The 24,033-nt window shown below is 39.6% G+C and overlaps 1 protein-coding gene across 1 annotated transcript in view; it reads left to right on the top strand.

The window, feature by feature from the left end:
- The window catches only part of ANKRD11 (ankyrin repeat domain containing 11), a 131,176-nt gene that overhangs the window by 85,354 nt on the left and 21,789 nt on the right, over positions 1 to 24,033 (top strand). Inside the window, exon 4 of the mRNA XM_075189054.1 lies at positions 4,983 to 5,121. Coding sequence (XP_075045155.1) covers positions 4,983 to 5,121 — 139 coding nt within the window. The remainder of the gene's footprint in view (positions 1 to 4,982; positions 5,122 to 24,033) is intronic.

Here is a 24,033-nt window from a genome sequence, read left to right as displayed (position 1 = left end):
GGCTGTTTGGTCAGCACAAAATACTGTAATGGCAACATTTTATTTCTAATTGCAAACTAAAAAGACTGAATATTTGAATACATATACGCTTAGGTAGGAAATGTAATCTGGGAGGGTATATACAGTTAAGTAATTTGTCATGCAATTTTTTTTAATAATAGTACAGCTTAATTACATTACTTTAAGCACCTATTCAGATAGGACTCTTATAAATGGGGGGTTGTGCCCCACAGTGCAAATTATCTTGTAAAAATCTGTTTATAAAAGACTTATTACACGCACAGTTAGTGCAGTATTCGGAAAACTAGTCGAAACGCTGTCACCACAACGTTCTGCTAAAAACACTTTAGTCTGTCCTGTGGGCCGGAAGACTAAACCACTACATCGAATGTCAGAACCCAGGTGTGGAAAGCTGGTTAGTGTCCTTCAGTTGTCACCAAGTTTCAGGAGTACAGTGAGTCTGCTCCTGTAGGCTCTGGGTGGCCTTCGCTCATTAATAGTAAGTGGTGTTGTCAAGGCCCATCCCCAGCTCAGTCATGAACAAGTAGTAGGAGTTTCTAGCTCGGGTGTAAGATCAGGGAAGCACAGGTGATTCGTCTTATTTCTCGAACCCGAAAATACTTTTTAAATCATTTAAAATTTCTTCAAGGTGCCAATTTTTTTATAGAGCTTTATGCCTCATAAGTATTTTCCATTGCTGAGTATAATTGCACAAATGGCTCTATTTGAGTGTGCTGCAATTGTTATCTTGGCTTTTATAAAACCATTTCTTTTCTTTTTTTTTTTTTTTTGATCCGCTTAAACAGTATCTGGACTACTGTCCCTCTATCCAACTTCCTGCTTTTATGCTGGGAGGTTTTCTTGGGGAAGAGTCAGTTTGGGCTGTTCTAAGAACAATATGGTTCCTGTTTGTCTATTAATAGAGAGCCATTGTCTGTGGCTGAATTGTTACTGCTATTGAAATTGTTTATCAGAATGAGTTGCAGCTGCGCTAATGAAGTCACCAATATTTTCATTTGACTTTAGCATGGTTTGTAATGTAGGCTCTAAAGTACATACTAACTGAAACCATATGGCATACTGTACAGTACTGTCTTTTAGTGGTTGGCTCATTGAAAAACCTTTATGCCCTGGAAAATAACTCCCGAGTAGTGACGTAGTTGCCATCTCTTGGGAGGTCTACTTTGCTTTTTGCTGCACCAGGTTTTGAAATTTGAAGAGCTGGGACTGTTGCCTCTTATTTGGACCTCTTAGGCCAACATGAAATAGCCTATTGGCTGACTGCTGTGATTGGAAGGAACTAATATGCTGTGTATTGTCAGTCATGGTAGAAATCCCAGGTTGTTTAGTGTAGAGTTCTTTTGAATCAGTTCGACCTTGTGGGCATTTTTGCCTAGGAAATAAGGGTCCTGGAAAAGTAAAGTGGTTGCCACTTCTTGGGAAGTCCTCTGGTTCCCGTAACTATAACAGCAACAGATTGGCTGGAACGAGCCCCTGGACTTGGTGACTGGAGTTTTCAGCTTGTAGGGGAATCTACCCTTTCCAGGCCTTGTTTATTAAAGTGTATCGCTGCTCTGACCACCCTGGGGACTGGTCACTTTAATGTTATAGGTTTCTACAAACTCTTTGAAACCAGCACAGGAAAACAGATGAGGCCTTCAGTCCCATAATACTAGCCAAAATATGGTCCAATGTGGCTATGAAGATCCTCTATGTACATATATATGTGTAATGAGTGGTCATAGGTGCGACAGACTAGCTCTGGATGTGGCTGCTATGATGAAAAAGAAAACAATCAGGTGCTAAAGAGCAATATGGATATTACAAATAGAGTGCCGCCTGATGATGATGCAGCTGTAAAGGGGAAGTGCTATTGCCACAAAAAGGTGTAACCAAAAGAAAGCAAAAACAGCGCAAAACGGGTACTAAGGTATACACACTAAAAAATGAAGTGCGGAATAAATTGCAGTATGAAATAAAATGTACCAATATTGATTAAAAATTAGAAAACTAAAGGCACAGTGGTCTTAAGTACTATTGAATATACATATGTCAATTATCAGTGAGTTGAAAATAAAATAATCATAAAACATCAAGAACAAACAAATGCACAACGTTGAAATAAAGTTCTATAGCCTATATATATATATATATATATATATATATATATATATATATATATATATATATATATATGGTTTGCTAAAATATATAGTGGATTAATAAGATTCAATATCAAGTTCCATGTTTTCTGTGTTTCTTCTAGGAACAATTGTAATGTCAGTCATTCATTTCTTATGTAATAACTTATTTCACTATTTTGGCAAACCATATGTATATGACTATAGAACTTTTTTTGAACTTAGTGCATTTGTTCCTGATGTTTTATGATTATTTTAATTTCAACTCCCTGATTGATGTGTATATTCAGTAGTACTTAGAATACTGTGCCTTTTTATTGTCTAATTTTTAATAAAGGTACTTTTTATTTCATACTGAATTTGTTCCGCACTTGATTTTTTTAGTGTATGCCTTAGTACCCTTTTTGCGCTGTTTTTGCTGTAATTAAAGCAGTGTTCTACTTGAACATTGAGGTTTTATAATTGCCACCTCTTAATCCACCGAATAACGACCAAAGAAACTGTAATTTATGGTGCTTCAGTTGGCTTGTCTTACTCATACAAGGGACACATGCACGTTTTTATTATGCAGACTATTCCCTTAGCATGTAGTTTTCCTGACAAGGGTCTTCAGATATCTTTTACTATTACACAGGGTTGTTGAAGGGTTTGACATTGGCATTTGACAAGCTTTTTAGTCCAGGAACAGATCATTTAAATTGGGCACAATCTTAATTTGTGTACACCTAAGAAAAGTTTTATAACCATATTCTTGATAAAATGACGTTATAAATGACAAGGTCATGGACTCCATAGAACATTGTGCACATCCATAAAATATTCTAGGGTTTCAAAGTACTCATGGCAAGTGATGGATTTGTTTTAGTGATACATTTTAGTGGGGGTCCAAATCTAAACTTGGCAATGCCAACCCTTAACTGTGTTTTATTTACTTTGGATCCAGTATTTGGATCCAATCACCGGCGTCGAGTGACAACTGCCCACCAGTTGTAGGAGACACTGCCACAACTAGGCTCCTTCACCAGCACCTGAAAGCGCTAGCTTCTGGATGCTGTGTAGCTGCTCCAGCACCTCTCTGCTACTGCCAATGACTGCTTACTTGGCGTTACACCTGCAGGGTAGCCAGGTGAGCGTTGACTCGGGGAGCTGCTTACAACACAGGACAGTCGGGGGACAGAATTAAAGTGTAATCTCTTGCCGATAGGTCACAGGATTTATAGCAGATAATAGGGATCATAGAGCATCTTAAAGGAAGTGTCTATTTGCATATGTAGCCCTTAGGATGACTGTTGCTCATTGCTGTGTGGTAGTGATTATTTCACCCAGGTGGAATACATTAGTACACACACAATACAGCAACATGTGCTCTTTATGTAAAGCCAAAGCTAGTCTTGCACCACTGCCATAAATTCAAATAAACACTTCAAACATCCTCTAGGGTTGGTACAGGATTTTAACAGTGTGGCCAATCTGTGGCAGACTGCACTGAGCCAACCAATCGGGACTAGATATGATTGGGACATTCTCTTGTGCAGTAAATGTTTCCATGGGTTTGCAAGAGGACAGACCTCTTGTGGTTGCATTCCAGGTGAGCTTGCAACACAAGGATGTCACATTTTAATGTTTAGCCTCAGTCAGGAGCTCTAGACATAAGGAATAAGGCTAAAGTCTAAAATGTGGTTTAAAACACAATTTACAGTAATCTGAGATTCACAAATAACTGGTTATGACCGTTACCCAAATGTTATAAAAATTTAGAATTTGTTTCAAACAAATCTAATAAGAGACATCCTCAAAACATGTCTAAACCATTTTGATGCAATCCCTCTGTATGGGCTATGAGTTAACATCAGACATGACCTCTGAGTATCTGTGCTTGGCATATGTTCAGCCACACATCTTGCCACTATGCAGGGGTATTGTGTTAGAGTTAATGATTGACACTCCATGTCTGGAGCTAGATATGGTATGGAGAAAAGTCAAAGCAATAAGAATTGACTAGTGCGATCATAGAAATTAGTGAAGTCTTATAATAACCCTATGGTTGTGCTGGGAAGAAACACCGGATATCTTCAGTGTACTCATCAACTCCCTTTTTCCCCACTCCCTACAGACTTTACTTTGCTCTGAAATAAATGCCAGGATGCTGTTCCCTATGTCCACTAATGACACTGCACAGGAGAGTAAGCGCATCTTTGTGAACTTACTACAACATGATTATTGCAGACACCTTCTAGTTTTCATCCATCATCTCCATGTTGTGTTTTTGTACTGTGCATTACCTTGTATACCCATCAGTAGAATGGGCTCTGCTTTGTGTAGTCTGCATTATTTGCTGGTATAAAATGCATGCTTCCAGTCACTGATTTACTGCTGTGGTTTTTAGCCTGTCACATTCTCTATTTAAATTTCAGTGCATCTTAAAGCTAGCTTTTATGGAGTGTTTTCTGAAAAACTATAAGGTTGACGCACTGTACTGGCTGTTTTCCTGGAGCAGTAGAAGGGGATTGTATTACTTTCTGTTGCTTGTAATATGGGGTATGGTTTGTTTTTCACAAACTAGTTTTATTGGCTCAAATACTAATCTCTGAAAAGTTTTGTTAAGCATTTACCTCAGACAGCAATAGCCGCTGACAGAATAAGAGCAAGGTGTAGCATGTACTGATAACAAGAACACATGAGGTTTCTATGCTCCATCCTGCATGGAAGCTGTGTGACTGGTTTATTGCAAATATCGTTTGGGTCAGTGATCACCGTTTAAAGATTTCTTTTGATCCTGCTGTCTCTTGTTTCTGGTATATGGTGACTTGTCTAATATATTTCTATATTTTTATATTTAAGGATAAAGATAAAGTTTCCCAAAGTAAAACTCCAAAGTTGGATCGAAGTGATGGAGGGAAAGAAGTGAAAGAGAAAACTACAAAAAGAAAATTGCCTTTCTCAGTTGGGACAAATGGAGATCAAAAAGATTCAGACACTGGTAACGTCTGCTCTCTATAACATTGTACGCAAATGATTCTCTGGTCTGTCTCGTCCAAGGAGCAAGAGCCCAAACTGTTTGTTGTTTATATAGGGTTTTGCTATGAACGTTTATTATGCTTTTAAAGAATTGTAGAGTTGAGCAATGTGCAGTAATCAGTCTTTGCCATAAGTGCAGGAAAATAGAGCTCTTGATAGGAATGAAAAACTTGAAATTCCTGTTTGCTTCTAGGTTGTTTAAATTCTAATTTATGAGTGCTGTGCGGTCACTGGAGATCTGAGTGTGGTCAATGTCCTGGCGCTCCACTGTTCTCATTCCAACACGAAGTGAATGGAGAAGCTGGGCGCATGCACCTGTTCGTAGTTACTCTTGTGCTACAGAGGAGGAGCATTACCATTTAACCTGTGTCATCAGGAAGCAATTGAGCTCTGTGAACGACACATTTCTTAGCTGGGAAAGTCTTAGACTAGGTACACACTGCAGCAAATATCTCCCGATGCGACCTCTTTAATGATGTTACCAATGACAGGGGGAAAAAAGTTTTCCTGCTCATCATACCGATTCATGTGGACACACTATACAAGATTTACCATCAGATCTGTGCTCATTGTATGATTTAAAAATGAAATCATACGACGGGCTTTGGAGCGATAATTGTTCATCATGGCAGCGTACGCAGTAATGGTCATGTGATTGGCACGATGATCAGCTGAAATTCCTTTAGTGTGTACCCAGTCTTAGATCGACCATTTGACATCTCCCTCAGGAAATGGTTTCACTTTGCAAATTTCATGTTTGTGTCAAATACATTTGGCAAAACAATCCTAAGTCCTCTTTATCAAAACATGAAAAGTATTGTCGAACCAATGATCCTTCAGTTAGTGATTGTTGTTTCACATTACTGGCAAGGTGTAAGAGGCATAATGATACTTTGTCAGCACAAGGAGTGTGTAATATGAGTAGTCCTAGGTGTGTCCGTAAAGTACATACGTGAAAAGAACTTTTAACTTGTGTTTGATCTAATTTCCTTGTTTACATCATGTGTGTACTGGTAGCAGCAGTTCCCAGGAGCTTATAGGTCAAGTAACGGCCTCAAGTTACTGCATTGTAAGCATCTGTCTGGTTTATAAACCTGGATAATTATTACCCCACCCTTGCTCACCGCCAGGTAGATTCTCTGCGCAATCATACATTTCAAATGTGTGTCTTCTATTGCCAGAGCAATGCTGAATATATTCTGGACAATTTGGATAGAACAGTAACTGAAGAACCAGCTTAGGTTCAGGATGAATCTGTTGGCGGTTGAATTATTTGTTTAAAGGTTGCTGAGAAAAATTAAAGTTTAGGGTTCATTTTATTTGTCTTTTTCCCCATACAAAATATAAATTATGGAGAAAAAAAACCAATGTATTTCTTGGCACAGCGGGCATAGCGCTAATGGTGAAAACCAGCTCTCAGCGGCACATATTAGACCTGAGGTGGTGGTTATATCTGGGGACACAGAAAAGCTACGTCCGTTGTGTTAAGAGTATGAGAGGTGGAACAGTTGCAGGCATAGCACTGAGCATTGGTTATAGAGTGGTCATGGCTGCCTTTCAGTACTTGTTCTGGTAATAGGAAAATACACAGAAAACATTACTATGTTTTACAATTTACTATTCAAAGGTCATGTGAATATGCTATTTGTATGTGATGGAGCCTAACATACATTTGGGCCACTCTCTACATTGAGTGCCAGAATGCCTGGCTTCATAGTACGATTGGTGAACAAGTTGTGAACCGTAACGCAGATGCATAAGGGCTTGTATTGGCTTCATGTACGTTGGTTATTTGTTCGCTATATAAAGCTAAATGAAAAAAACAGCTGCCAGTGCTCACACAGATTGCTTTTAGTGCTGCTCTGATATCTACATAGTACGGGAGAGCCAACACAGCCACTTTAAGACTTTCGATTGGGACGGATACATCAGATCTCAGCTTACTGTATCTAGAGACCCAAAAATCATTGAAGATGATCAGCAGAGGTTCTCTGATATGAGTGAGTCATGCTATATAAAGCACATAGTGGGAGGAGGGGGACCCTGTCATACACCCAGTGGGCGTGGAAAGTCTTTAGAGATGTAATTGCAAGCTTACAGTCTGATATACGGACCAAACAGAGGTTCCCTTACCTCTTTAATACCTAGCCTTGTTCTATTACGGTTTGTTCCCAATTGTAAAGTGCTTCAGTGTATGCTGGCGCTATTAATGTTACTAAATTATAGCTGCCAAGATGGTTTCTCTAATGTGGTGACCTAAATTCTCCGACAAGCCAGGAGAATTGTCACATCTTGTAGATGGATGCATTGTGTACTACATGAATAGCAGAGATTGGAATAGATTAAGCTATTCATACCTTTGTGCTGACGTGCACGAGCATTGTTCTGACTATTTACAATGCAGCATTGCAAATGGATGAAAATGCTGCCTGTTTTTCTGTTGATCATATAAGACATGATGTCTTTGTTCCTGTGGAACACCATAGTCCCATTATTAAAGGGGTGGCCATTTGTAACCCAGGGATAAACTGAAGACCTATGCCCGGGAGACAGCTGATCTTGCATGACCTCTAACTGTATGACCTATTGACGGGGTGTGAATATAAGCTATAGAACAATGTTTTATTAGACAAGTATACTTATCTTTGTGGCTTGGGTTAATATGGATTGTTTGCGTTATCAAATATTTTCCCCATAATGCATTAACCTTTTCACTGCTTTATTGCATGAATCTGTGAGCGTTGGGCTTTTATTATATATATATATATATATATATATATATATATATATATATATATATATATATATAATCACACACACACCTTAAACAACTGTATTCATCATGTACCTGGAAATCTATAGCATGTGTATATATTATATCATTATTATTTATTATTATATATTATTATTTATTATGCAACGCTGACAAAAAACAATCCAAGACCATTTGAATAACCCAATGGAGCTACTGGTCTTGCATCAAACGAAATAACTTTTCATTATTAAATGGATTAAGACATTTGAAGCGTTTAAGATTTTATTGATAAAGAGCTATAAAGATGAATAAACTAGAAATCCAAAGCATATACAATTCCACCTGTAATGAACCTATTAAATTAACAGCATTTCAGATATGACATTAGTGCATAAAAGAAAACCACGCTCCCCTGGTTTCAGCCACACCCCTGTTTTCACAGGATACACACTTATTCCACTGTATGGGACATATTTATTAACCAACACATTATAAATGCTCACAATCTTTCATTCCTTATCACTGTGATAAGGAATGAAAGATTGTGAGCATTTATAAAGTGTTACATAGAAACAGAGAATTTGATGGCAGATGAGAACAGCTTGGCCCATCTAGTCTGCCCATTGTTTTATTAACCTTTGGTATCCTTAAACCTTATTTGATCCCTTCTTTATAAGGATATCCTTATGTCTATCCCAAGCATGTTTATATTGCTCTAATGTATTAGCCTCTACCACCTCTGATGGGAGGCTATTCCACTTACCCACTACACTTTCTGTGAAGTAGTTCTTCCTCATATTTCCTCTGAACCTACTCACCCCCCCCCCAGTGTCAGTACATGTCCTCGTGTTCTAATACTTCTTCCCCCCCAGTGTCAGTACATGTCCTCGTGTTCTAATACTTCTTCCCCCCCAGTGTCAGTACATGTCCTGGTGTTCTAATACTTCTCTTCCCCCCCAGTGTCAGTACATGTCCTGGTGTTCTAATACTTCTCTTCCCCCCCAGTGTCAGTACATGTCCTGGTGTTCTAATACTTCTCTTCCCCCCAGTGTCAGTACATGTCCTCGTGTTCTAATACTTCTCTTCCCCCCCAGTGTCAGTACATGTCCTCGTGTTCTAATAATTCTCTTCCCCCCAGTGTCAGTACATGTCCTCGTTTTCTAATACTTCTTCCCCTCCAGTGTCAGTACATGTCCTCGTGTTCTAATACTTCTCTTCCCTCCAGTGTCAGTACATGTCCTCGTGTTCTAATACTTCTCTTCCCCCCCAGTGTCAGTACATGTCCTCGTTTTCTAATACTTCTTCCCCTCCAGTGTCAGTACATGTCCTCGTGTTCTAATACTTCTCTTCCCTCCAGTGTCAGTACATGTCCTCGTGTTCTAATACTTCTCTTCCCCCCCAGTGTCAGTACATGTCCTCGTTTTCTAATACTTCTTCCCCTCCAGTGTCAGTACATGTCCTCGTGTTCTAATACTTCTCTTCCCTCCAGTGTCAGTGCATGTCCTCGTGTTCTAATACTTCTCTTCCCTCCAGTGTCAGTACATGTCCTCGTGTTCTAATACTTCTCTTCCTTTGTCGAATGTTTCCCTTCTGCACCTTGTTGAAGAATGCAGTAGAAACCTATGGGAACTACTATTGCTTATGATAACCGTGGGACAGCAGCAGATATCTGCTGCGATCTCAGTTATAAAGAGGGGATATTTAAAATTGACCTTGTTCTGCAAAAACTGACGTCAGATTTATCCATAAAGTATCCGACGTGGTCATGTTCTTTATGCATTTAATTTATGCCAACACCTTTGAATGGAGAACAAATATTACTTGGAAATAGGAACAAGGTTTGTGCCAAGCTATTTGAGTTGGTGGGAGGAACATGCTGTCGGGGGTCAACTTCAACTTGGGTGCAGACCTAGTCCTATAGCAGAAGTCCCATAGACACACACAACCAAAAAGTAAATTTAAGGGGAAAATATATAAAATATGCAGGTTGGAATACATATTTAAAATCTGTGAAAGGTAATTTAGTTTTAGTAAAGTACAAAAGCACTAACAAAACCAGTCTCATGAAACTCATGTTCTACCATTCATAACCAAATATTCAAGTCCTGAACTTAGGTAAGGTTCGTTATTCTAAATATTGTCTCATTCTTTTAAACTCTTTTCACTTTCCCTGATTCACCACAAATCCTATAAAAAGGCACCAAATATAAATAAAAATGAGCTCCTCCTAGACCACAAACGACGACCTAGGTATTCACATGAAAACACTTTTTTTTTTTTTTTTCTTTGTAACCTGAGACTAAAAAGTTTGCCTGTAGTATTGAAGGTGTCATTACATGCTTTACATTTCTTGTGGGCTGCGGTCTATAGGATGGACTATTCGTAAGCTAAAAAAACCATGTGCCCAAACATAAGGATATTAGTTTACAACTAGAAAAGCAACTTTTCCAACATTATAAAAGCAAACACAACTGTGGTCATTCCATCCTCAAATTTGTAGGAATCCAAATGGTTAAAAGTAAGTGGAAATCTCAATGGATGTGTGGACTGAGCACTGATGCCAACTGGTCTGAATATACAGCAACTTTCCTCAGTTTTAGTTTATTAATTACTGTTGTACGGCATTTCTAAATTATTTTTTTTTTTTTTAAATCAGGTAAAATTTTATTGCATTTTACTTTTTTTTATTTTTTATAACATTCTAAACAACAAAAAAGCCCATAACATTGGACTTAATCCCCAATTATAACCCACACAGTGTTACAGGTATTATCAAGTAACCATACACAATAGTATCACAAAAGAAAAAACATTGACATTCAGATATACAAGCCAAGGTATGCACACCTCCCACCATTTCAAAATGCAATGAAATAATATTAGTTTTGATAATACAGAATATAATCGTTGACCTTAATGACACAACAATAGTCTAATTTTATTTTTATTTGAAAACACAACCATTTTTATACTAAGGTCTAAATGTATAATCCAGCATGGTTTCTACCCATCAGCTGTTAAAATACTTAGTGGAAAGACAAAATGTAAAATATAAAATGAACAATGACTGGAAGAAAAGTTCCCATGCCTGCACGCACGGAGACTGTGTGTGATTGACAGGAGTGCAGTGTGTAGGGAAAGACCTCTCTCTAACACATTTCTCATATCTGCAAGGGCGATCCCATAACTTATACACTGGGATGTGCCCTGGTGGAACCCGCCAGGAGGGCATTATACAGCGTCCACCACAGACAGTTTGCTAACTTCCTTATTCTATCAAGTCAATTACAGCAGTTTCTATCTTTAGGAGCACATTTTAATTGAATCAGCCTAATGGATTTGTGCAGACCAGAGGCAGCAGTGTCTTCTGGGCAGGGTATTGATCAGTTTTCCATTCAGCCGTAAGCTGTTAACCAGTTGCTTTAATCCGGCCACTGAAGAAAGCTATCTGACTTAATGGTGTGAGCCGATGGGCTGTTTACGTTGTGCTGTTTTATGCTATTCACATATATTTCCAGTCGGGACTGATCACATCACTGCTATGTTCAGAATATATAGCTTTTGTAAAGCGGTTTGTTTGCAAACTTTAATATGGATGTTGATTTGCATATGTGTCATTTCACACTTGTAATTGTAAATATAACCTTACATTGCCGCAAGGCCAAACAAACGATCAGGTTTCTGAAGACAGTGACCTTTTTACAAGCTAGGAGATGAGTACACTGTGACATTACTTTGCCACCTTGTATGGAGGAGGTTGTTTTGAATTGGGGTTCTGCCTGTAGTGCAGTGGTTCCCAAACTTTCACTTCTAGGCACCCTTAGTTTACATTATTTTTTCAAGTCACCCCTCCAAAATAATTACCGAGCAGTACCGTTTTATAAGTAGTTGGGTCAGGACAGAAATACTTAGTAAGTTGTTTACAAAAATAATGCACATAAATCCAAGGGAAAATAATATTTTTATATATTTTTTTCAATTATATTTCTGTCAAAGAATAATTTACAGCCAATACTAAGAGGAATAAGATCAAACAAAAGAAAACATGTACAAAAACCATCACATTGTGCCCCTTCACGATCACACTGTGGCCCCCCCCTTCACGATCACACTGTGGCCCCCCCCTTCACGATCACACTGTGGCCCCCCCTTCACGATCACACTGTGGCCCCCCCCCTTCACTTGGGAACTGCTGCTGTAGTGTAACCTGTCACTATTGACCACTCCTACTAGTGACACCCACGCACGGTAAATGCCATCTGTAGGAGAGTAGTTGGCTTCTACACTGGCACTTGGATCTGCTTGTGGGCGCTGTATGCAGCTGCCACAGCACTACTTCGTTGGGTACTGTGGCTGTTTCCTCCCGACAACTTGCTTTGGGTCAGTGCTGCAGGGTAGCAGGCAAAACTTTGACACTCTCTATGCTAGGTTCTACACAGGACAGACCGGAACGTATCCGAACAGCAGCTTTTATCTGTAGGTCACAGGATTTCCTATATAGGTGTCAATATCAGATATAGGCCTCTTGCAGAAATAGGAACTATGAGAGTAGCAGCTCAGGCATCATTGAAGGAGGTGATGTTAGATACAGATGGAATACACCAACAAATGCTCTATATCAGGCCTGTCCAACCTGCGGCCCTCCAAGTGTTGTGAAACTACAAGCCCCAGCATGCTTTGCCAGTAGACAACCAGTTGATGGCTGAAAGGGCATGCTGGGACTTGGTAGTTTCACAGCACCTGGAGGGCCGCAGGTTGGACAGGCCTGCTCTATATAGAGCTAAAAGCCGTTTCCACCCCTGCTTTCAATTGAAATAAGCTCTTAAAATGCTTTACCAGTCCAAGTGGGTCATGTGATCATGGTGACCAATTTGCTTATCTACCCTTTCTTATCTTGGCTAGATTGGACAGGACAAGGACTTCCTGCTGATGTGTAGTTTATTCCTCCTCGGGTTTAGTCTTGAGTAGAGATGCTCGGTTCCTCTGAAACCGAACACACCCGAACTTAGGGGATCAGAGTACGGTATTAAAAACGAGGCAAAATGTCATTGTGACGTCGTTGGGTGTCATGAGTTTTGGATTCCTTTTTAAACTCCCAACATCACGGAGGGTGGGAGGGAGGGCGGACCCCCATTTTTCTTTTCTGCCACTGCTGTGTGCCAATGTGTCCTAGATGTGGTAGGAACTGCCGTGTGTTTGTGTCATTGCTCTGTCGCTTACCATCCAGCCAGGTCGCTGCAGTCTTTGTCCCAAAGTGTATGAAAATGTGACCTGTGAGGTGGTAAAAAATAACTGTAAATGACTTGATATTGGTGTTATTGAGGTTAATAAGAATGTAGGAACAAAAAAGAGCAAAATTATGTGATTTTAGCATATTTTAGGTTTTTTCCTAAAAAATCCAAAAGCAAAACACACGAGGGCGGTTTTGCCAAAACACAAAGCTAATCCAGATCCAAAACCAGTTCACGGGGGTCAGTGAGCATCTCTAGTCTTCAGGGCATCGGAAGATTCCCCTCTGAGTTAAAACAAAAGAATGTGGTGGTCGGGGTAAGACCGTCACTCTACTTGGACTCAGCCCAGATGCTCAGTTAACATGACCTGTGTCACAGAAATATCCCTCAACAGCAGAGAAGTCAGTACCTTAATACACATTCTGCATTTACAGTAATATACAAGACATGCTGAACTAGATTTCAATAAGTTATTTTGTTTGCTCAAGGTGGATTCAGCCACAGGTACAGTAGTTTTCATCTGCTGAAATTGTAGCAGTGTCTCTTAGTGTGTGGTTTGTATTTTCATATGGTGTAATTTTTTTTCTTTAGAATCAGCTTGATAAATGAAGTTCACAAAATGTTTCTGCACTTATGTACACATGTAGAGTCCTTAGGGTTGCCAGGTCTGTCATTTAAAAGCAGACTTATGAAATATATCCACCTCATTACAATAAGTTATTTCCAACATGATCTATTTCACCTTTGTAACAATGACCTGCTTCAACCCTTCCCTCCTTCCAGTTGCAATAAGCAGGATGAACTGATTGTTAGTGACACATGTTCTGCTTCTTTTTTTTTTTTTTTTTTTTTTTTTTCCTGTAGAGTAAGTGGGAAAGTTGGAACAGGCTATTCTCACTAGTGAAGTGAGTCCTATTTGAAAGTTTGTACTATGTTTAGAACATAAATTGCTCTGGTTTATACCCAAAAAAGTGTAACGTAAAACTGCCCTCAGCCCACCCGTATTCAGGCAACATAACACATTTAGGGATCATATTTCTATTAGAACAGTGTTTCTTAACTGTAGTCTTCAGTGTAACGTTGCATTTTACAAGGTTTTTTCACAGGGAGACTGTGGCTGGGTCACTTATAAATAACTTATTTGTGGCTGGATCATGTAGAAATAATTTACTGTAGAAATGTATTTCAATTAGTGGTGCAGGCACCAATGTATATAATTGCAAATGCACTTATGTTACATTGGGACGTGTTTTGTGTGGAACTATCATTATTTGGGTTTGTGACTTTGCTAGAGGAAGTCTGTTTGCTGATGCCGGGAAATGCTCAGTAAGTGTTTTTATGTGAAGTGACAAACACCTGTTTAGCCTGTATACCCGGCAGGGGGGCCGCTGCCTTTCTGTCTGGTGTGGCTGTATCTCAGATAATGCAATCATCAAATTGTATCGCATAACAGTAGTGTAAATATTGTTAGCTTTGCATTGCATGGAAATCCATGTTTGGGAAAGCATATTGTATCCTAATACTAAAAATAGCTGAGACGTTGCGAAACCATCTCTGATCAGGGGCTGGCTTACCCCCTGCCAGGAGTTATGTCAGCACTGTATAAAAAGTGAGCAGTTTGAGCATGTATAGTATTATTCTTGTACCATCTAGAAAGATCGCTAGTACCACAGATTGGCGTGTGAACTGTCCTTGTTAGAACTACTTGAGCTAATAAACAATCTTTTGCTTCGAAAACCTGCTTTGACGACTACTTACCCTCCTGTAAATTCCTGTGACCTACAGATTAGACCCAAATCTAATCTGTTCTCCAGTTGATCTGAGGTGGACAATTCATTCCAGTGCCAACGTTTTGCCCGCTATCTGCAGATCTGGCCAGTGACAGGCCAGGTGGAAACCATCCACAGCAACCCTGATCTGAAGGCAAGAGGTCAGGTGTACCAGCAAGGGGGTACCCTAGCAGCGAGGTTACCCAGAAGGAAGCGGTTCTAGGTGCCAGTGTAGGAGCCAAGTGGTGGCAGCAGGCTCTTCCTATTGCGACAGGAGGGGCATATTTGGGAAAACGAAAGGGAACGGTGGCAAAGTAAGCCCAGCCGGTTTCCAGTGACAACAGATAGGGTAGCATAGGTGGTCCATCCTGTCACAGACCACCTGCAGTTTGTCAATATAAAAAAAATTGTATAATGGTTTCTTCCCATTTTGTGGGGATGGTGGGTCCAGCTATGGGTGCATTAAAATGCATAAGGGAGTGGCCTGATATTCAATTGCTCAGATTAGAAGTATTTAAAATAGATTTGCTTATATTAAGGAGTACTTTGTATTTATGCCCAACCACTCGGTGGTAAAGGTTGGTGGAAAGTTGAGGGTCATTGTTATAGACCACATGGAAAAACTAGCTAGGTAGCCAATATACATTTAAGAAAGATTTATTGACTACCTGGTCGCATAACTTTGTGCAACCTTCATCTGCTCCTGAGTGACTGGATAGCATGACCTGGAACAACACAGCACTGAGAATGTAATGAGCATAATATTGCCCAGTCTCTGGAGGCTGCTATTGAATGCCTTGCGCCAGTTGTCATTTTGCCAAAGCTTTTATAAACTTCCTGTTTGACTGCTTAAAAATATGACAAGCTGGATAAGTTGCACCAATAAGTGCCCAAGAACCACTAGACATTTTTAAAATATCTTCATTCCTTCCTCATAGTCCCTTCTTCCCCTGACTTCAGTCAGGAGCTTGAGAAACATTCTCTCCACCAGGACACCTTTCAGCAATATGGAAAGTTATTGACGTAACTTTTAGAAACAGATATACAAAAGTGTCCATGTTATTAGGGTTACCTGTTCGCCCATGCAAATCCATAAACACACTGCTGCATTGCTGTTAGTACCTGTGTGCATCCTACTACAACCTGCAGCTTCAGGGCTCCAGTTGTAGGTCATTACAACGAAAATGTATAGTGTAATAACATAGGCTATAGTAGAGACTTCTTTGTCTAAGTGCACTTTTAGTTTCTTAAAATCTTAGCTTGTTCCCTTTTGAGGTGGTCGGCACCTCCACAAACCATGAGCCATTTCTGCAGAGACAAGCTGCTGGCGTTTCTAATTTTTTAAAGGATTAGTAAATTTAAATATTTTCTTTTTACGGAAATTGTATACATTACATAAACTAAAAGTAAGCATAGCATGAGAATCATTTTCACATACTTTTTTTTTTGTTTTTTGCATATTTGTAAGTGAACATCCATCCCTGCCTAACCAAAATGATGTAGCTGTTATGATACAACATTGGTTCTGAATGTACTTCTTGGTGTCCTTCATGTTATCTTCAAGTTTTTAATTTACTTAGTTCTCCGGTGTCACAATAGCAATAAGAAGGAAATTATTTTTTTTGTTCTGTTCAGTATTTGGAGCAATGTTTAAAATTAGTATTGCAGCAGTATTTTGAAGTAAATAGTAGTCTCCTAAGTGTATCCTAAAATGTAATTTCCTTGTTCCCCTAAGTATATGGACACCAAATATTTACAATTCTAGTCACGTTCTGATGTAGTTGGAAGTTTTACTTTTATTTCTAGTTCCCCAACTGCAAACTCTCAATGGGCTGCCAGGGCTGTGCTGATGTGCTGATCTCAGTAGCTGCTCGGCAAGTTGATGAAACATGCCTGAAACAAAATCAGATTGGTGACCTGTTCCCACAATCCTTAGGGAAAACCCTTAAATGACAGAGAGGCTGGTATTGGGCCTCTGTTGGTACTTCCTATATTTAGTGCTGGTTTGCAGGGCAGGCCTGATCTGGTGTCTGAAATCCTCAGCGCTCACTACAGTTGAGGGCTTCCCAGTGACCTCACCACATTTTTATATTGGATGTACTGATTGTGCTGGTTTTACCCACACTCTATCAGGCTCTTCCTACTGCGGCAGGAGGGGCGTATTCGGAAAACCACAAAAGGGGACGGTGGCAAAGTAAGCACAGACGGTTCCCAGCAACAACAGACAGGGTGGCATCGGTGGTCCATCCTGTCACAATGTCCTTGTGTTCTAATACTTCCTTTTAAGGATGTTTCCCTCCTGTACCTTGTTCAAACACTTGATATATTTGAAAGTTTCTATCATGTCCCCCCTTTCCCTTCTCTGCTCCAAACTATACATATTAAGATCTTTTAGTCTTTCCGGGTAAGTTTTGTGCTGTAGACCATGCACCATTTTGGTTGCCCTTCTTTGTACAGTCTCTAATGTATTTATATCCTTCTGGAGATACGGCCTCCAGAACTGAACACAGTATCTAGATGAGGCTGTACCAATGACCTATACAGTGGCGTTATTACTTCTTTCTTTCTTCTACTGATTCCTCTCCCTATGCAACCAATCATCTGACTTGCCTTCCTCATTGCTTTGTTACATTGCTTACCTGCCTTTAGCTGTTTATTTTAGGCCTAAGTGTATTGTTCCAAATGCATTGAAACATGGCCCAAATACAAATGGAATAAGCCACATTCTGAATAACATGTGAATAGACCCAGAAAACTGACACTGCCCTAAAGGATTCTTCCAAGTGACCTATTTGCCTGAAGTTGAGCAGTTCCACTATAGATAGCAATATGTTGGTCACCATTTTTTCTTCACGACCATGAAACGCAATGATGTTTTCCAACAATACAGCTCTGCGTTCCAACAAATATTCCGAAGTGTCTGGTTAATTTGATTGTGTTCCTTTTAAGTAGCTTATACGATCAGGTGTCCTTATACCACATGGGTGTTGTACCCATCAAGGTTGACTATTTTATTTTTATCATATCAATGCAGTATGTCTCCTCTGATCTGTTTAGAGACTATAAATAGTGCATCAGATGACATATTAGTATGGCTGTATAGTCTTAACACTAAACCTTAGATTTACTAGTGACATTTATATTTAATATTGAATCTTTTTATTTTATGAAATTCAAATGATTTGCTAACATGGTTGTATTTTGCTGTCTTCTAATTGAACAAACATTGAACTTTATACAGATAGCTGTAGCATTGCTGCAAAATATAAAATAACATAAGTCCTGGCTCCCTGGCAAGATACACTGTAAGAAGTTTGAGGTCTGCCTGCTGACACATACACAGTAATCTGGAGATGTCGGCTGATCAGGTCAAACCTTTGACAGCTGCTACTGTCCAGCGAAAAGAAATAAGCATATAACTGTTTAGGGGTGAAAACAAATTATGGCTAAAGATCTTTTTTGATTATAAATGTAGATAAATGCACACATTAACCATGCTGATTCTTGTTGTTGTTGTGTGCTAGAATGTCACTAATGTTTCCCGTTTGTATTAGAGATGCGTTTCTCTACTGGAGAGAGTTCATCCATTGGTAAATAGAATATAACCTTAATGTTCTGTCTATTCACCAGTTCTCCCCCCGCTGCAAGAGCAGCTTTTCTTAAACAATGGCTGGTAGTGTATTGCTATAATGCCCACAGTGAATCTAATGGCTAATTATATTCAGCACTTCGGGTCTATATACATGTTATGTAGGTCTGCAGTACTCTAATATGTGCAGATAATTATCTGTGTACTTGGATGTATTAAGTGTGTAATGTTACAGCACTGTTACTGGGGTATAGTTACTGTGTTACTATGTAGTGAAACCAATATACTTTTGTTACCCAGTGGCTACATTATTATGAAGCATGGTGCAAACAGCTTGCCTGTATGTTAATCAGTAAACATTGTAACTGGTAGGTCTCTTATCACTGCCAGGTTTGTGTTGAGTATTAGTCTATGAAAACTCTAACCAGAAGTCATTTACTTCTCTTTTTGGCATAAAGCTATTTTACATGGCAGGCCTGTGCTTTTATAGTGACTGGTGTGTACCCACATGAAACCTCTTCCTACAGATCTCTTTGGCTAGGTCAGTGCAGGTTTCTCTGTTCAGCATGTGAAGTGCGATGGAAAAATAAAATGCAAATAACTTTGTAAAGTAGAAGTAAGTTGTGACTATAGCAGTGACTCAGTGGTCGAGTCCCTTCTCCTTTTACTGTGAGGATTTGCACGTTTCTCCCTAACTAATCTCATAGTTTTAGCGATGCTGTTGCTTGATGAACTTTAGTCATTGGCTCATGCTGGTCGTTGTAGTTTTATTACAGTGAACATACCTTTTCAAACACAACCTTTTGGAAAGCAGAGCACCTCAGCTACTTACATTTCCTTTGTGTCAGAATTTTGTTTTCGCTGACCAAAAAGGTGTTCTCCCATCCTCCTTTGATTCCGTGGTTTTGCTACTTTTCATAGTTTCCACTTTGAAACGTATACGTACAGTGATCCCTCTCCAGGGCCAGAAATACATACTTGCCAACTTTAGAAAGTTTGTTTCTGGAAGCCTGTTATGTTGAGGTGGGCGTGATGGGGGCGGGGCTCCAAAATATGCATCAAACGCTGCGATTCACCGGGAATTGCGGCTTTTGGGACCTAATTCTGTGGGGCACTTCCTAGTGAAGTGGGCAGATCCGGGAGATTGCCACACTCTCCCGGGAGTCCGTGAGACTCTTGCAAAATGCGGGAGTCTCCCGGACATTGCGGGAGAGTTGGCAAGTATGCAGAAAGATGTTTATCCCCAGCGGGGGGTGGTGGTTTGTTTGTCATTGACCCTACCATGATGTTCAAAGCAAGTTGAGGACTGGGCTCATTCTTCATTTGCCAAAAATCCTCACTTTAAAGTTTATACTGTTTTTCATTATTATAGCTATACAAACACTTTTGTTACCTATTAGTGTGCAAGATTATAGTTTCTTTAAAATGGTTTCTTGTTCTCATGGAGCTGGATATATGTATAATTTGTTAGTAAGATCAGTCAGACTGCTTCTTGTGAGCAGTAACCTCCAGGTAGTGCTGGCTTTGTCACAGTGATTGCTTTTGAACACGTACATGACATTTAACAATGTATGTGATCTGTCTTGAAGTTCCCCTAAGGCTGCTTTGTAAACTGACTTGTAGGCCCTATTGGAAGGCAAGCGAAGCTGGGCATCAAAGTTCTTGTTGTATAATTATAGTGTTTCACTCCTTTCTACCCACCCCATCATTTGCCACACTCATGGGCGTCATTCATGTGGTTGTAATTCCAAACAGTCGTTCTCTTCCGGGTTTGGTGTGAGGTTACTTGCTGCAGGCTTTTCCTGGAGTACCACACATTGTGGTGGTGTTACTTTTGCAGGCTTTATGACAAGGCCTTGTAATTAGTTTTTGCCTTGGAGGAAATTGATGAACAAAGTAGAGAAACCAATATTTATATGTATGTAGATCATTAGAAAGCATGTGCTGCCAAGCCTGATCTGAATTCTCTTCATACAAAAACTGGTGCAATTTAGAGTCTGTGTAGAAATTGGCAATACCTAATGGTAACATCTGTTCAGGATCTTTCAGATGTCCATCAGGGCTGGCGGAAAATCCAGCTGGTTAATAACTATGATCTGGGCAACTTTTTTTTTTTCTTTCCCCAACACAATCTTTATTTTCAGTGGACAAATCAGACTCTAACACAGTAAAACACTGGACCGATCTACAACAGTCATCTGGAAAGGCAGAACAATAAATAGGTGAAGAAAAACCTAATTTATTTTGGATAATAAGTTGCAGTGTGGGGGGTGGGGCGGGGGGAGGTAGTGCAGCACTTGACTATAGATTCCTTGTTGTCCTCCATCAGAGAGATGAGGAAAGTACACCACACATGGGTCAGAGAGGAGAGTTGATCGACAAATTGGGGGGGGGGGGGGGGGGGTGCTGCTATCTACAAAGATCCAGGGAGCACATACATACATACATACATACATACATACATACATACATACATACATACATACATACATACATACATACATACATACATACATACATACATACATACATACATACATACATACATACATACATGGCCCTGTCGTGGAGATAATTAATGATTTACTCCATTGCCGCTCTTTGCCAGCTCCATAGAATTTTATTTCTACAATCTATTTGTATAATTTTGTTAGGAAAATAATTACTTCTGCATTATGCTTCACTTTCTGCTGGACAGTTGCTCTGACATATTGTACAGGGCTCTGAATTTTTGGTTCAGACCCACTGATCAGATTCCAAGGAGTACAAAACAGAACCTGTTATTGGATAGTTAACTTTTTTTTTTTTTTTTACATTTTTAGAAGTCAGCAGATACCAACTTAGGCTACATTGTGCCATTTTGTCCGTTTTAGACTGTTATGGTTCTTAATACTGTTGAAAGAACAGATGAGGTACAATACAAGGGTGTAATGGCAAGTTATTTCCTCTACCGCAGTAGAAATACTGTAAGCTTATATGTGGTTGAGATTTACTGGATAGTAGCGTTCAGGTAAATGTCTGTCTTGTAGAGACAGACCTCCTTCTATGCAAAGCACCTTTCTTACACCTCATCCCCGCTGGCGTTAGTTTCATGCATGATGGGGGTGTAACACTAGTGCATTGCATGTAAAGTGAGCAGACAATAGAACCTATTGTTTCTAATGTCACCATACCCACTTGTATTTCTCTAGCCTTCTGATATGTTACTTTTTTTTTTTTTTTATGCAAACTTCATTGAAAAAATTTACACACGTGTAAATGATGCAAATATCCAGCACTTGATGTGGTATGTAATTTTCCATACAGATACTTCCTTAGGTCTTGCCAAACTATAACTCCATAACATTGTAATAGAATCAATGTTTCCTCTCCGGCTGGGACTCTAGGGAGTTACGTTTATATAAACACATCTTGCTCTATCCATATGCATTTACTGCAGATAGCTGCCTTGAGAAAGCCTTCAATGACCTTAAGATGCTATTAAGAAGGAAAGTTAAACATGTTATTGAGTATCTGACTGTTCACAAACTGCATGTGGAAGGCCTATAAAACTGCATCACACAATTCTTTATCCAAAGGAGAAATGGCGTTGGGAATAGCTTTGGAAATGGTGACAGTTTCTCTGCCCTTTTAGCATGTGTGGCAGGAAAATACAGAGAATATAGACTACATGTTTCTTGAAGCTTCATCCAGCATATCCCTAACGGCTCGATCAGTTTGTATCTTCCTTTTGGTTGCCATGGGTGCAGTCTAATTGTGAACTGAAAGGATAAGATTACCTGTCCTTGATCTGACTGGATGCAGTGTGTTGTTTTCTCATTTTAACAATGTTAAAAGGAATTATAATGGACACTGTTATTAAAGATAATCTGTTGCCATGTTTTCCATTTTCTTTTTTTCCCTTCAATACATAACGCCTTGTACAGTGTGCCTGCAGCGTACCCTACAGAACCTGGTGAACATGCTCTGATGACTTGTGCTACCCCTGGATCAAACCTGGCACATGGAGACGGCTGTCAAGCTGTATATATCAGTGTGATTTCAGTGTAGACTATTTACATAGAATAGCATAACTTGGTCTCTAATGATGGGCTTGGGTATATAACTACTCAGAGGTTTTGAGACTATTATCAGACTCTGGTGTTTTAAAGGGATTTCAGAGCTGAATATTGAAAAACACAGCATACGTGGGGTGAGATGGCAGAGTCTTATTGGACAACCAGCCCTTTCATGAAATCTGAAAAAACTACAGTTTGCATGTAGGTGGAAGACCAAATACACCACATAGGCAGCTGTAGTCATGGAATATATCCATAACGAATGCACCGCCACCTAGAGGGAGAGTGGAGATTATAGCTGCGCTCTCTTCCCCAGAGTCTAGGGGGCTCCTTGGTGTGGTAGTTTTCTCCTGCTCTCTGACGTTTTGGAGGGGATATGAGCGGGGAAACAATAAAAAGCTGCAATTGCCAACAGTGCAGCTCCTCTGTAGTCCTTATCAAGTGAGGAATAAAACTGTAAAATAGAACCCATATAATACAATGCAAATGGTAGAAGTGTTCAACTGATAACTATTAGGATAGTGTTTCTTGAAGGTATTTTTGTCCATGTAGTAAGAGCTGCATGAATTGCAGTGTCAGAACTTATGCTGTAAACGTGCACAAAGCTGCATCGTCCATATCTTCCTACTTCATGCAGCTAGTTCCTCTAGAAGGCTGGTGCTGCGTGCTGGTCCTGTCATGTGCTCACTGCATATTATAAGCACTATTGCAGGAAGCCAGGCCCTTGACCCACATCCTGCAAGCTCTAAAAATGTGCATCACTGTTTATGTACACGAATGCACTTTAACCCTGACTGCTGCTAGAATGTATAAAAGAATACTGTAGGCATCGCTGTAAGTGCCATGTGTTAGTCCAGTAGGTCTATGCAGCAGACTGCCCCCCATGTTGGCAATTTTTATTTTTTTTTTATTTTCTAAACTATATTTAGTCATGTCAGGGCTTCCATGTAGAGCACAGTTTACCTTGTAGCTGTATTTTGTATGACCAGTCACTACTTAGACACTACAGCTTCATACCCACAGGTGTTTTTGTTTTCTTTCACGTTTGACATGCATTTATTAAAAGCTTTCAGAGCGGACTTGTAGGCTAGCAAATTTTAGCCTGCGGGACAAGACTCTGCTCAGCAACATTTTGGTAACATAGCTGATGAGAAAAGACACCGATCCATCAAGTTTATTTTATTTTGGATCTCCTGCGATCCCAAACTTATATTTGAAATTGATCCAGATTAAGCAACCGCCAATCTGTTTCAAACGGGAAAAATACAACCAGACCCAATATTGCAGTCCTATATTTTCCCTATATCCACTACTGTTAATTTTAATTAACATTCATATCCCTGGATACACTTTCCTGCTAAAAAATTGTCTAATCCTTACTTAAACATATCGAATCTGCCATCACAACCTTCCCTGGCAATGAATTCCATATCTTGACTGCCCTTACTATACAGAACCCCTTTCTTTGCTGG

Source organism: Mixophyes fleayi, chromosome 10, assembly GCF_038048845.1.
Source record: "Mixophyes fleayi isolate aMixFle1 chromosome 10, aMixFle1.hap1, whole genome shotgun sequence".
Classification (NCBI taxonomy): domain Eukaryota; kingdom Metazoa; phylum Chordata; class Amphibia; order Anura; family Limnodynastidae; genus Mixophyes; species Mixophyes fleayi.
The sequence above is the reverse complement of the archived record's forward strand: the minus strand, read 5'-3'. Positions and strand labels throughout refer to the sequence as shown.